The 15219-nt window shown below is 41.7% G+C and overlaps 1 protein-coding gene across 1 annotated transcript in view; it reads right to left on the bottom strand.

Moving 5' to 3' along the window:
- The window catches only part of LOC143289761 (uncharacterized), a 183074-nt gene that overhangs the window by 51930 nt on the left and 115925 nt on the right, over positions 1 to 15219 (bottom strand). Inside the window, exons 26-34 of the mRNA XM_076598862.1 lie at positions 14016 to 14069; positions 12335 to 12388; positions 11877 to 11921; positions 11084 to 11236; positions 8047 to 8100; positions 6498 to 6551; positions 4956 to 5009; positions 1819 to 1872; positions 792 to 881 (exon numbers count right to left, since the gene is read on the bottom strand). Of these exons, the coding sequence (XP_076454977.1) occupies positions 792 to 881; positions 1819 to 1872; positions 4956 to 5009; positions 6498 to 6551; positions 8047 to 8100; positions 11084 to 11236; positions 11877 to 11921; positions 12335 to 12388; positions 14016 to 14069 (612 nt within the window). The remainder of the gene's footprint in view (positions 1 to 791; positions 882 to 1818; positions 1873 to 4955; positions 5010 to 6497; positions 6552 to 8046; positions 8101 to 11083; positions 11237 to 11876; positions 11922 to 12334; positions 12389 to 14015; positions 14070 to 15219) is intronic.

Below are 15219 nucleotides of genomic sequence, written 5' to 3'. Positions count from 1 at the left end.
CAAAAAAAAAAAAAAGGACAAAGCACAGGTAATCTTCCACACATCGTAACAGAGAAAACAAAACAAAACAAAAAAACCCAAAAAAACAAAAAAACAAAAAAAAACAAAAAAAAACGATGACAAAGCACAGGAAATCCACCACACATCGTAACAGAGAAAACAAAACAAAACAAAAAAAAACAAAAAAACAAAAAACAAAAAAAAACTGATGACAAAGCACAGGAAATCTACCACACAGCGTAACAGAGAAAAAAAAAAAAAAAAAGAACGATGACAAAGCACAGGAAATCTACCACACAGCGTAACAAAAATACAAAAAAAAAAAAAAGGACAAAGCACAGGTAATCTTCCACACATTGTAACAGAGAAAAGAAACCAAAAAAAAAAACAACAAAAAAAAAACAAACCAAAAAAACCGATGACAAAGCACAGGAAATCTACCACACAGGGTAACAGAGAATACAAAAAAAAAAAAAAAACCCAAAAAAACAAAAAAACCAAAAAAAAAAAAAAAAAGACAAAGCACAGGAAATCCACACAGCGTAACAGAGAATACAAAGCAAAAAAAAAAAGAAAAAAGAAAAGAAAAAAAAAATGACGACAAAGTATAGGAAATCTTCCACACAGCGTAACAGAGAATACAAAGCAAAAAAAAAAAAAAAAAAAAAAAAGACAAAGCACAGGTAATCTTCCACACATCGTAACAGAAAAAAAAAAAAAAGGAACGACGACAAAGCACAGGAAATCTGCCACACACAGCGTAACAGCCTGACAAGACATCATCGACTTACGGGACTGCCAGGGAATCCTCGACCACCTGGGAAACCGCCGAGCCCAGGGGCACCTGGGGGTCCAGGGTTGCCTTGGGGACCAGCAGAACCCTGAAATCATCACGACGGTCAGGCCAGGTTACTGATCTCTTCTTTACTGGCAGTGCTTCTTCTTTCCCTTTAATATTGGGATGTTGTTGTTGGTTGTTGTTTTTTTTTTTTTTATTACTTACATCTTGTTTTGTTTTTTTATTTATGTAATGCTCTGAGAAAGAAAAAAAAGAAAAAAGAAAAACAGAAAATCAAACTAGAAAGAAAAAAGAAGCGTGGGTAAAATGGAGGTGAAGAGAGAGAGAGAGAGAGAGGAGTATGAAAGAGACACAGAGAGAGATATGCATATGTAAATGTAGATATATATATATGTGTATATAATTATAAATTATAAATATATAATTATATCAATTACACACACACACATATGTGTGTGTGTGTGTGTGTGTGTGTGTGTGTGTGTGTGTGTGTAGAGAGAGAGAGAGAGAGAGAGAGAGAGACAGAGAGAGAGGAGGGATGACACATAAAATACCTGTCAGCGCACAAACATGCATACAGCCTACACACAGAATTCACAAGTAGATACATACACATACACACACACCAAAAAAAAAAAAAGGACACAAGCTTGCACACTCAGACACACACATTCACACACACACCACATATGCATACACACACACCAAACACACACACACCAAACACACACACACCAAACACACACACCAACAACACCAACACACAGACACAGAGCAGCACTTCCAAACCAACACTATCAATACCACAACACTTCAACTTTCTTTTCATTATCAAATAATGTGTGTATTTTCGCCACTGCGTTTTGTTATTGCTTGTTACACATGAACGAGCACGATATAAGCTCAGGCTTGTTGTTGCTCAAGTTTTCTTAATCGTGTGAACGCTGTATTCCACCTTGTTTCTTGATATTAAAAATGTTTAAACCAATACCGCAACACCACTTGCACTCTGGTCTTACCGTCTCTCCCGTCTTCCCACTTTCTCCTGGTACACCTTGCTCTCCAGGAGGTCCCTGTAAACAGATGTGGAGACAAACAGATTATGTCTCTGAAGGAAAAGGACGAGGGAAAGGACGAGGAAAAAAGAAATGAAATGTTTATCACCACAACTCACACCAGAGTAATAACAAACCCAGACAGAAATCATCACTTGTTTTACTTGCTTAGAATGCAAGCAGCAACACCCCAGAGCAACAATAAACCCAGACAAACAACAGTAATAATAATTATTATTATATTCATATAGTGCTGAATCTTGTGCAGAGACAAATCAAAGCGCTTTCACACCAGTCATTCACACACATGCGTAACTCTAAAACTGGAAAAAACTGAAGACATGGAATAGGCAGGGAAGGGAGGCTATTTCGGGAAGAGGTGGGTTTTTAAGCCAGACTTGAAAGAGCTGAGTGCGGAGACCTGACGAAGCGGAGGAGGAAGTTCATTCCAAATGCAAGGTCCAGAGACAGAGAAAGAACGGCGTCCGACAGTCGAGTGTTTGAATCTGGGTATGCGTAAACAGAGTGGATCCAAAGCCGATCATCGAGAGTGAGATGGAGTGAAGAGGTGAAGGCAGCCACAGAGACAGGAAGGGGCAGATTTATGAATACATTTATAACATAGAGTGCTGATCTTGTACTTTATTCTGTGTGAGACAGGGAGCCAGTGGAGATGTTGCAAAAGAGGAGTGATGTGCTCAGATCTTTTCTTTCTGACGATGAGATGGGCAGCAGAGTTTTGTATGCGCTGAAGGGACTGAATTGGTGAAGCAGACAAACCAGACAATGGAGAGTTACAGTAAATGTATACAGTCACTGAACGTTCCCACATCGCATGCTTCAAGGCACCTGGTGGCAACTGTTGAGCTAGACGATAGGGGAAATATTGAGTGAAAAAATATTTTAGTTAAGGTTGGCATGAATGAAGAATGCATTTCAAAGTTTACTGGAAAAAAAAAGAGAAAAGAAAAGAAAAGAAAAAGTGTGAAAAAAAGGGGAGGATGGAGGCCCCACAAAAAAAAAATCATGGGAATAGAAAACAAATACAAAACAAAAAACAAAAAAAAGGAAAAGAAAAAAAAAGTGGGAAAAAAATAGAGGGATGAAGGCTACACAATAAAATTTTTTTTAAAAAGTCTCTGGTTTGGTGTTGACTGTCATGACCACTACACATCCTCTTGTATCAATCTTTGAACAGCACATACACACAGCCACAAACACACATTACATCTTAGACTGAACATACACACACACACACAATCACACACACATCACACACATACACAAACACACACCACACACACATTCACTCCCCCCTCCACACATGCACTCACATCCCCCTCCCTCCCCACACACACCACACTACACACACACACCACACAAACACACACCACCACACACACACACTCAAACACACACACGCACACACACACACACACCACACACCACACACACACATACACCACACCACACACACACATACACCACACACACTCAAACGCACACACACACACACACACACACCACACACACACATACACCACACACACTCAAACGCACACAACACACCCTCCACACACACACTCAAACACACACACGCACACACACACCACACACACACCACACACACATACACACAAAACTCACCAGCCCACACATGCACAACAAACTGACACACAAACACAAAAACATGCACTCAAATGCACACACTCACACACATACACACACATCCCTGCATGCAGGCGCACGCACGCACACACACACACACACACACAAACACATGCACGATATAATATGAATAAAATGACCACTGAGAGCTTCAGTTTCAGTTTTTCAAGGACGCGTCACTGCCTTCTGATACATCCAGAAACGCCACACCTCACCTGCTAGGCAGATGTCTGACCAGCTGCATAACCCAATGTGCCAAGTGAGACCTTGAGAGCGCGCATCTATATCTGTATACCTACAAGAGTGGATATTGCTCTACAAAATGTTGCCAAAGTACAACGCTTGTGTTGCCGTGGGTTCTTCTTCAGTGCGCAAAGTATGCGCGGCACTTGGGACCTTGGTTTCACTGGCGTCTCATGCGAATCGTTAAACGCTCGGTGTGATTTTTCCAGTCAAAATTTGGGAGAAAGGGTTGAGACTGGGATTTGAACCCAGAACCAGACAGACACTGTATTGGCAGGTAAGCATCTTTAGAGAACCAACAACAACGATAGTGTACTAATGCCTCCACAGAGAGAGAGAGACAAGACAAGACAAGACAAGACAAATTCTTTATTTCAAGGATAATAGATAAGCACTGGTGTGCTTTTTTACATCCAGTCCCCACCCTGAACAGGGTCTACACTACACAATATTTAATAAAATGAAAGCATGGTGTTAGTAGAGATACACAACAGAGGAAAAAAAATATGCATAAATCAAAACAAAACAACAACCACACACACACACACACACACACACACATGAACACAACCACAGAGAGAGAGAGAGAGAGAGGGGTGGTTGGAGGGGGGTGGGGGGGGGGATGAGATTGTGTCCACCTTGCCTCTTAAAGACACGGTGCATGAAACTTCCATGTATGTGATTTATATGTTGCATGGCCTTGAAAATGTTTTGAGCATGACGATGATAAGAAGACATATTACAAGAGGGGGAGGGGGGCGCGGGGGGGTGGGGGGAATGAGAGAAAAAAGACCGAATAAAGAGATGAGAGAAGAAAAAGAATAAAAAAAAAAAAGAAAAGAAAAGAAAGAAAAGACAACAGATGAGAGAAAAATGATGATGGAAGGTACAAAAAGAAACAACAAACAAAATGAAAAAAAAAAAGAAAAAAAAAAAAGAAAGAAGAAAAAAAAGAAAAAAAAAAAGAAAGAAAGAAAAAAAAAAAAAAAAAGGAAAAAAGCGGGAAAGAGCCTTCCAAGGATGCTGCACACTATCCTGCTGATTTGCAGAAATTTTACGCATCCACTGATTTTTCTTAAAAAAAAACAACAACAAAAAACAAAAAAAAAACAATGATGGTAGGGAGTGGGGAAGGGGGTGTGGGGGGAGACACCCAAACCCAAACCCAAAGCCCAAAACAAAGAACTTACAGGGTTGCCAGGGGCTCCTCTCTCTCCGTCATTTCCTGGCTCTCCGGAAGGACCCTGAAAACCACAGACACAGTGTGAACACAAACATTGTTTTCTCTCATCTGAAAACCACAGACACAGTGTGAACACATCGCTTTCTCTCATCTGAAAACCACAGACACAGTGTGAACACATTGCTTTCTCTCATCTGAAAACCACAGACACAGTGTGAACACATCGCTTTCTCTCATCTGTAAACCACAGACACAGTGGGAACACATCGCTTTCTCTCATCTGAAAACCACAGACACAGTGGGAACACATCGCTTTCTCTCATCTGAAAACCACAGACACAGTGGGAACACAAACATTGCTTTCTCTCATCTGTAAACCACAGACACAGTGTGAACACACTGCTTTCTCTCATCTGAAAACCACAGACACAACATGAACACAAACATTGTTTTCTCTCATCTGAAAACCACAGACATAACGTGAACACAAACATTGTTTTCTCTCATCTGTAAACCACAGACACAGTGGGAACACACTGTTTTCTCTCATCTGAAAACCACAGACACAGTGGGAACACACTGTTTTCTCTCATCTGAAAACCACAGACACAGTGGGAACACAAACACTGTTTTCTCTCATCTGAAAACCACAGACACAACGTGAACACAAACATTGTTTTCTCTCATCTGAAAACCACAGACACAGCGTGAACACAAACATTGTTTTCTCTCATCTGAAAACCACAGACACAGTGTGAACACAAACATTGTTTTCTCTCATCTGAAAACCACAGACACAGTGTGAACACAAACATTGTTTTCTCTCATCTGAAAACCACAGACACACACCACAGACACAGTGTGAACACAAACATTGTTTTCTCTCATCCGAAAACCACAGCCACAACATGAACACAAACATTGATTTCTGACTCTCATCTTCCACCTGACACACAGAGACACACTGTTCAATGCCAATGATAAAAAGAAAACAAAACAAGAAACAGCAAGAACAAATGAACACAAAAATGCAAACACATATGCACATACACACACAGAGAGATACAGACACACACAGAGAGACATACACACACCACACACACACACATACACACACACCACACACAAAACACACACCACACACACACCACACATACACACACAGACACACACACACCACACACACACACACACAAACACACACAACACATACACACACAACACCACACACACAAACACACACAGACACACACACACCACACAAACACACACCACACATACACACACAACAACACACACACCATACACAAACCACACACACACACCACACACACACACATGCATCACACACACACACACACACCACACACACACACACCACACAGACACAGACACACACACACCCCCACACACACACCACACAGACACACACCACAAACCACACACACACACCACACACACACACACACACCACAAACCACACACACACCGCACACACACTCACACACACCGCACACACACACACCACACGCACACACACACCACTCACAGTAGGCCCCATAACGCCCACAGGCCCTGGTTGACCAGGACTGCCAGGAAGACCCTGTAACATTTGATGTGTAACACATTTAAGTTGATGTGCAACAACATGTAACACATTTCAGTTGATGTGCAACAACATGTAACACATTTCAGTTGATTTCTAACAACTTAAAAAAAGTTGGCATGTAACATATTTCAGTCAATGTGTAACACATTTCAGTTGATTTATAACAACTTTAGTTGGCATGTAACACATTTCAGTTGACATGTAGCATGTTTCAGTTGACATGTAACACATTTCAGTTGATGTGTAACACATTTAAGTCAATGTGTAACACATTTCAGTTGATGTGTAACACATTTCAGTTGATGCGTAACAACTTCGGCTGATGTGTAACTTACCAATTTGATGTGAAACACAAATCAGTTGGTGTATAACACATTTCATTTGATGTGTGACACATTTCATATGACATATAACAAATTGCAGACTGGCGTATACCACATATCAGTTGATGCATAACATATCTCAGTTTCATGTGTATCACCTTTGAGTTGATGTGGAACACATTTCATTTAAATATACAACATTTCAGTTGATGTGTAATACGTCTCTTAGCACGTTCCATTTATTCATTACCATGTATGCATCTCTGAAAAATATTGACATATCATTTATCTGGTGTAAAACCTGTTATGAACTTTATGTAGTGTGTGTGTGTGTGTGTGTGTGTGTGTGTGTGTGTGTGTGTGAAGTCAAGTCAAGTCAAGTCAAGTCAAGTCAAGTCAAGTCAAGTCAAGTCAAGTCAAGATTATTTCATGATGGTAAATTGAGTAAGCAACAACTGCTTTTTTACATCAAGCTATCAATGAAAATAATAATAATAATAATAAAATAATAGAAATAAATAAATCAAAATTAAAAAGAAGGAAAAAAAGGAAAAAAAGAAGAAAAAATAGGAGAAGGAGAGAGAGAGAGAGAGAGAGAGAGAAACAAGCAGATGAAGAGCAACAATAACAACAAAATACATATATATATACAAGAATAATGTGATAAAGAAATACACAATTGCATTTCCATTTCACACACACACCCACACACACACATCACTGAACACAAATTCTCGGACACAATTACACCATGCCCATCCCATCCACATGCACATGTTCCCCCATACAGTGCAAAATCCTTGCCAACACAAGCATGTGTGTGTGTGTGTGTGTGTGTGTGTGTGTGAGAGAGAGAGAGAGAGAGAGATAGAAAAAGAGAGAGAGAGAGAGTGAGAGAGAGAGACTGGGTGTGAGTAAGTGTGTGTGTGACTATGTGTGTGTGTGTGTGTGTGCGCGCTGCTTGCTTTTGGGTGTGTATGCGTGCGCGTGTGTGCATGTGTGTATGCATGTGTGTGTGTGTGTATGGTGTTTGTATAAGACATGGTACGTGTGTGTGTGTGTGCGCGCATGTATGATTGTGTGTGCATGTACATGTGTGTGAAATGCATGCATATGTGCGTGCACATGCAGGTGCAGGGATCCGGCACCAGCAGCCAATAACTCACAGGCTCTCCACGGTCACCAGACATGCCCATCTGTCCGTCCTTCCCTGGCAGTCCCTGAAATGGTCATCATAATAATCATAATGGATACTTATATAGCACACTATCCAGAAATCTGCTCTAGGTGCTTTACAAAAACGCTTTTGTTAACATAAAACAACATATCTATGTTAGATACACACACCAAAATGTGACTACACACACACACACACACACACACACACACACACACACGCTGCATACATACATTTTAACATACATGTGTATCTAACAGCTACCCTAACACATACGCACACATAGGCAGGCACAAACTTACATAAACACACGCACACACAATACACATTCATTATACATTATACATGCATGTAGTTATGTACACATACATATGTATACACACATAGTCAAGCACAGCTAACGCAAAGGAAGTGGACCTATGGTCATCAGAGCACACAGTGAGTCAGGGTTCGTGTCTGGAATGAGTCAGCATGCGGGGAACATCAAAGTCTGAAAAGTTACAACAATCAGTCAGTATCAGTAAATCACGTCATTAACCCCTCAAACGGAAACTTTTGTGTCTGCTAAAATATACCATGCATGGTGTATGAATGGCTAGAATGAGTCGACATTCAGTCCTAGATATCAGGTCTAGAATGGGTCGACATTAAGTCGTAGATATCAGGTCTAGGATGAGTTGACATTCAGTCCTAGATATCAGGTCTAGAATGACTTGACATTCAGTCCTAGATATCAGGTCTAGAATGGGTCAACATTAAGTCCTGGATATCAGGTCCAGAATGGGTCGACATTCAGTCCTAGATATCAGGTCTAGAATGGGTCGACATTAAGTCCTGGATATCAGGTCCAGAATGGGTCGACATTCAGTCCTAGATATCAGGTCTAGAATGGGTCGACATTAAGTCCTGGATATCAGGTCCAGAATGGGTCAACATTCAGTCCTAGATATCAGGTCTGGAATGGGTCGACATCCAGTCCTAGATAGCAGGTCCAGAATGGGTCGACATTCAGTCCTAGATATCAGGTCTAGAATGGGTCGACATTCAGTCCTAGATATCAGGTCTAGAATGGGTTGACATTCAGTCCTAGATATCAGGTCTAGAATGGGTCGACATTAAGTCGTAGATATCAGGTCTAGGATGAGTTGACATTCAGTCCTAGATATCAGGTGTAGAATGACTTGACATTCAGTCCTAGATATCAGGTCTAGAATGGGTTGACATTCAGTCCTAAGTATCAGGTCTAGAATGGGTCGACATTCAGTCCTAGATATCAGGTCTGGAATGGGTCGACATTCAGTCCTAGATATCAGGTCTAGAATGGGTCGATATTAAGTCCTAGATATCAGGTCTAGAATGGGTCGACATTCAGTCCTAGATATTAGGTCTAGAATGGGTCGACATTCAGTCCTAGATATCAGGTCTAGAATGCGTCGACATTCAGGCCTGGATATCAGGTCTAGAATGGGTCGACATTCAGTCCTAGATATCAGGTCCAGAATGGGTCGACATTCAGTCCTAGATATCAGGTCTAGAATGGGTTGACATTCAGTCCTAGATATCAGGTCTAGAATGGGTCGACATTAAGTCCTGGATATCAGGTCCAGAATGGGTCAACATTCAGTCCTAGATATCAGGTCTGGAATGGGTCGACATCCAGTCCTAGATAGCAGGTCCAGAATGGGTCGACATTCAGTCCTAGATATCAGGTCTAGAATGGGTCGACATTAAGTCCTAGATATCAGGTCTAGAATGGGTCGACATTCAGTCCTAGATATCAGGTCTAGAATGGGTCGACATTCAGTCCTAGATATCAGGTCTAGAATGGGTCGACATTCAGTCCTAGATATCAGGTCTAGAATGGGTCGACATTCAGTCCTAGATATCAGGTCTAGAATGCGTCGACATTCAGGCCTGGATATCAGGTCTAGAATGGGTCGACATTCAGTCCTAGATATCAGGTCTGTAATGGGTCGACATTCAGTCCTAGATATCAGGTCTAGAATGGGTCGACATTAAGTCCTAGATATCAGGTCTAGAATGGGTCGACATTCAGTCCTAGATATTAGGTCTAGAATGGGTCGACATTCAGTCCTAGATATCAGGTCTAGAATGTGTCGACATTCAGGCCTAGATATCAGGTCTAGAATGAGTCGACATTCAGTCCTAGATATCAGGTCTAGAATGGGTCGACATTCAGGCCTGGATATCAGGTCTAGAATGAGTCGACATTCAGTCCTAGATATCAGGTCTAGAATGGGTCGACATTCAGGCCTAGATATCAGGTCTAGAATGAGTCGACATTCAGTCCTAGATATCAGGTCTAGAATGGGTCGACATTCAGGCCTAGATATCAGGTCTAGAATGGGTCGACATTCAGGCCTAGATATCAGGTGTAAAATGAGTCAACATTTAGGCCTAGAAAGGGGTCTAGAATTAGTCAGTATTCAGGCCTAGAATCATGTCTAGAAAGAGTCAACATTCAGGCTGACAACAGGTCTAGAATGAGTCAACATTCAGGCCTAGAACAGGTCTACAATGAGTCAGTGTTTAGGCCTGGAATGAGGTCGAGAGTTAGTCAGTAGCCGGCACCCACCCACAGATGAGCATACTAACACAACAAAAACATCCATCACCAATATACCTATCGGAGGGTGTCTTTGTGTTTCATATATCTACTCACCCAAACTCAACACAACAAAAACATCCATCACTGATATACCTATCGGAGCATGTCTTTGTGTTTCATATCTATTCACCCGAACTTAACACAACAAAAACATCCATCACAGATATACCTATTGGAGTGTGTCTTCATGTTTCATATCTATTCACCCAAACACAACACAACAAAAACATCCATCACTGATATACCTATCGGATCATGTCTTTGTGTTTCATATCTATTCACCCAAACTTAACACAACAAAAACACCAGTCACGGACGTGCCTATCAGAGCGTGTCTTTTGTGTTTCAAATACATCTATTTACCCAAACTAAACACAACAAAAACACATCCACTCACAGGAGTGCCGGGGGGTCCCTGGACGCCGACAGGGCCGGGTGGACCCTGGATGCCTTGCTCTCCCGTGAAGCCCGGGGGGCCTGGGGGACCCGGGTCACCTTTGGGACCCAAGGGACCTGCGATGCCCTGCTTGCCTCGCTCCCCACGCTGACCCTGAAAGCAGCACACACACCCACCAGTGACCACACCGCGATGACGACACCACCACAAACAGCCATCACATCACATTCATCAGCACAGGGAGGGGCAGGTCAGTTAGCACCGGTAAAACTGTCTGTCTCATAAATACAGGGGAAGAAATGAACACATTTCTACCACAAATGAAGAGGATGAAAAAAAAAAAAAAAAAATTATCCACACACACAGCAACCATATTGGCAAACAACACTGTAGAATGGACAGCTAGTGCCCATACCAGTGTTTACAATATCACTACCTGATGGCCAGGTAAGAGGCAGAGACGAAGGGATACACTTACCTGATGGCCAGATAAGAGGCAGAGAGGGAGGGATAATACACTTACCTGATGGCCAGGTAGGAGGAAGGGGGAGGGAGGAATAATACACTTACCTGATGGCCAGATAAGAGGCAGAGAGGGAGATAATACACTTACCTGATGGCCAGGTAAGAGGCAGAGACGGAGATAATACACTTACCTGATGGCCAGGTAAGAGGCAGAGGGAGGGAGGGATAATACACTTACCTGATGGCCAGGTAAGAGGCAGAGAGGGAGGGATAATACACTTACCTGACGGCCAGGTAAGAGGCAGGAGGGGAGGAATAATACACTTACCCTGATGCCAGGTTCTCCGGTCTCTCCCAAAGGTCCAGGCAGACCCTGAAAAAATGGAAGGGATCATGTTGTGAGGGAGTTTTTGTTTTGTTAATTACACATTCTTCTTTCTTTTTGTCTTTACTGAATAAGCCTAACATCACAAACACACACACATAAGCATGCATGCTTGCGCAAACACATTCGCGCACACACACACACACACACATGCATGCACCCATGCACACAAACACAGACACACACACACACACTTATATACACACACACACTCACACACATATACACAAAAGACATCTCCAAAAACCAAACCAAAGTGTGGTATCAAAGAACATTTCTACATTAACGAAATCAAACTGCTGTGTCACAGAGCACATCTACAATATCGAAACCACCATGTGTCACCACAGAACGCATCTACATGAAGGAACACATCCAAACCCATGAACACAATGTGTTACCCGTTTGCCACGTGTGCCGCGTCGACCTCTGCGTCCCCGTGATCCTCTGGACCCCTGAAAAAGTAACACGTTCGTCTCAGCATTGTGTGTGTGTGTGTGTGTGTGTGTGTGTGTGTGTGTGTGTTTGAGAGTGTTTGTGAGTGCTTATCTCTGTGTGTGTGTGTGTGTGTGTGTGTGTGTGTGTGTGTGTGTTTGAGAGTGTTTGTGTGTGACTTGTGTGCTTGTGCTCATGGAATGATCTGTCAATGGCAAACACACTACAAAATGTGCACAAACAACACAAATGTTAACAGTAAACACACACACTACAAAATGTGCACAAACAACACTAGTCAACAGTAAACACACACACTACAAAATGTGCACAAACAACACAAGTCAACAGTGAACACACACACTACAAAATGTGCACAAACAACACAAGTCAACAGTAAACACACACACTACAAAATGTGCACAAACAACACCAGTCAACAGTGAACACACACACTACAAAATGTGCACAAACAACACAAATGTTAACAGTAAACACACACACTACAAAATGTGCACAAACAACACAAATGTTAACAGTAAACACACACACTACAAAATGTGCACAAACAACACCAGTCAACAGTGAACACACACACTACAAAATGTGCACAAACAACACAAATGTCAACAGTAAACACACACACTACAAAATGTGCACAAACAACACCAGTCAACAGTGAACACACACACTACAAAATGTGTACAAACAACACAAATGTCAACAGTAAACACACACACTACAAAATGTGCACAAACAACACCAGTCAACAGTGAACACACACACTACAATATTGTGTACAAACAACACAAATGTCAACACTAAACAGACACACTACAAAATGCCTATAAGTTAACAGTACACAGACGCACAACAAACTTTGTACAAACAACACACATATCAACAGTAAACAGACGCACTACAAAATGCGTACAAACAACATACATGTCAACAGTAAACACAAATAACCCACATGTCAACATTAAAAAGACGCATTACAAGATGCATACAAACAACACACACATCAACAGTAAACAGATGCATTACAAAATGCATACAAACAACACATATATCAACAGTAAACAGACGCATTACAAAATGCGTACAAACAACACACATATCAACAGTAAACAGATGCATTACAAAATGCATACAAACAACACACACATCAACAGTAAACAGACGCATTACAAAATGCGTACAAACAACACATATATCAACAGTGAACAGACACTTTACAAAATGCGTACAAACAACACACATATCAACAGTAAACAGACACTTTACAAAATGTGTACAAACAACACACACGTCAACAGTGAACCAACACGGTTCAAAATGCATACAAACAACACACACGTCAACAGTAAACAGACGCATTACAAAATGCGTACAAACAACAGACACGTCAACAGTGAACCGACACGGTTCAAAATGCATACAAACAACACACACGTCAACAGTAAACAGACGCATTACAAAATGCGTACAAACAACACACACGTCAACAGTGAACTGACACGGTTCAAAATGCGTACAAACAACACACACGTCAACAGTAAACAGACGCATTACAAAATGCGTACAAACAACACACACGTCAACAGTGAACCAACACGGTTCAAACACCTCAACAACAGCACTGACCTTCAGCCCAGGAGCACCTGGGTAGCCTGGAAAACCGGGGGCTCCCACACGACCCTGCAACAACACAGGACAGAGAGGTGAGGGCTGTGATTAATTAACCCTTACATCGCCAGCTATGTTCAAGCTGCTAACAGCTGCTAGCCGGCTAAGCCAGCCGCACAGTATAGCTGAAAACCAGCTGTGCAGCAGAGCACGCCGGTGGGAATGTGGGGTACTCGTTTTTCCCCGCTGCCATGTGGCACAAACTCTTCTCCACTGTCACTGTCAGCAGCAAAATCATTTTCTGCCAGCTGACTTTGAGTTAGACTTGCAGCTTGCTGTCCTGTATAGCATGGTCTAAAGAGAGACTGCTGGTTACAATCTGAACTGGTTGAATAACTCGCCATCGTTCGAACTAAATTCTAAAAAGCTGCTGAAAATCGCTCCAAACCACACAAGAGTTGGTTCAACAATGAGAAGGATGTTTCCAAGACGTGTGTCAGGAAGTGCTGGTTAAGTCTGGTTTTATTTATTGAAGAGTAGCGCAAGTTTGTTAACTCTAATGCTCAAGTCGCCGACTGGCACCAGCAACGTTCTACCTACAAGTCGCTGTGCGGCCACTGTGGTGTTCTTGCTGTAAGTCGCCAAGCAACGACTAAAGCAACCAAAGGGTTAAGGATCTCTGACTGATCCAGTGCGTGAAATACAAGTATCTGGGAACAATAACTGATGATAAACCCAACACCTATCACATTTATCAAAAAAAACAGCATGTGTCAGAAAATGTCTACAGTCACCAATGTGTCTTACAGGACATTATTTTAAAGCAAATTTCCTCCTCATCCCTAATATCCAAAAGAAATGATAGTCTGGTATCTTCTGTGTACAGAAGCTAAGAAATATTCAGGAAAGTCCTATAAATTCTCCAGGGTTTGAACCACGGTTTCAATGAATCAGTTTTAACTTTCTGCTCCTTTGGAAATTTGAGCATGAAGAACAAGACCATTTTGAGAAAAATTGTGAATATGTCCAGTTAGATGGTTGGTGTCAACTAATAACCTCTGAATTAGGTAACATGGGTCATAAGTGATGACAGTCATTTTCTTACAAAATACTGCAAACATTTACCTTCAGGTAAATGCTATCACTTTCCCAAACTGAAAACTCTTAGAACCCCAAACAAAAAACACCCAAGTCAATTCCATTCCAAAAGTGCTGATCAGTC

The sequence above is a fragment of the Babylonia areolata genome, chromosome 14 (assembly GCF_041734735.1).
Source record: "Babylonia areolata isolate BAREFJ2019XMU chromosome 14, ASM4173473v1, whole genome shotgun sequence".
Classification (NCBI taxonomy): domain Eukaryota; kingdom Metazoa; phylum Mollusca; class Gastropoda; order Neogastropoda; family Buccinidae; genus Babylonia; species Babylonia areolata.
The sequence above is the reverse complement of the archived record's forward strand: the minus strand, read 5'-3'. Positions and strand labels throughout refer to the sequence as shown.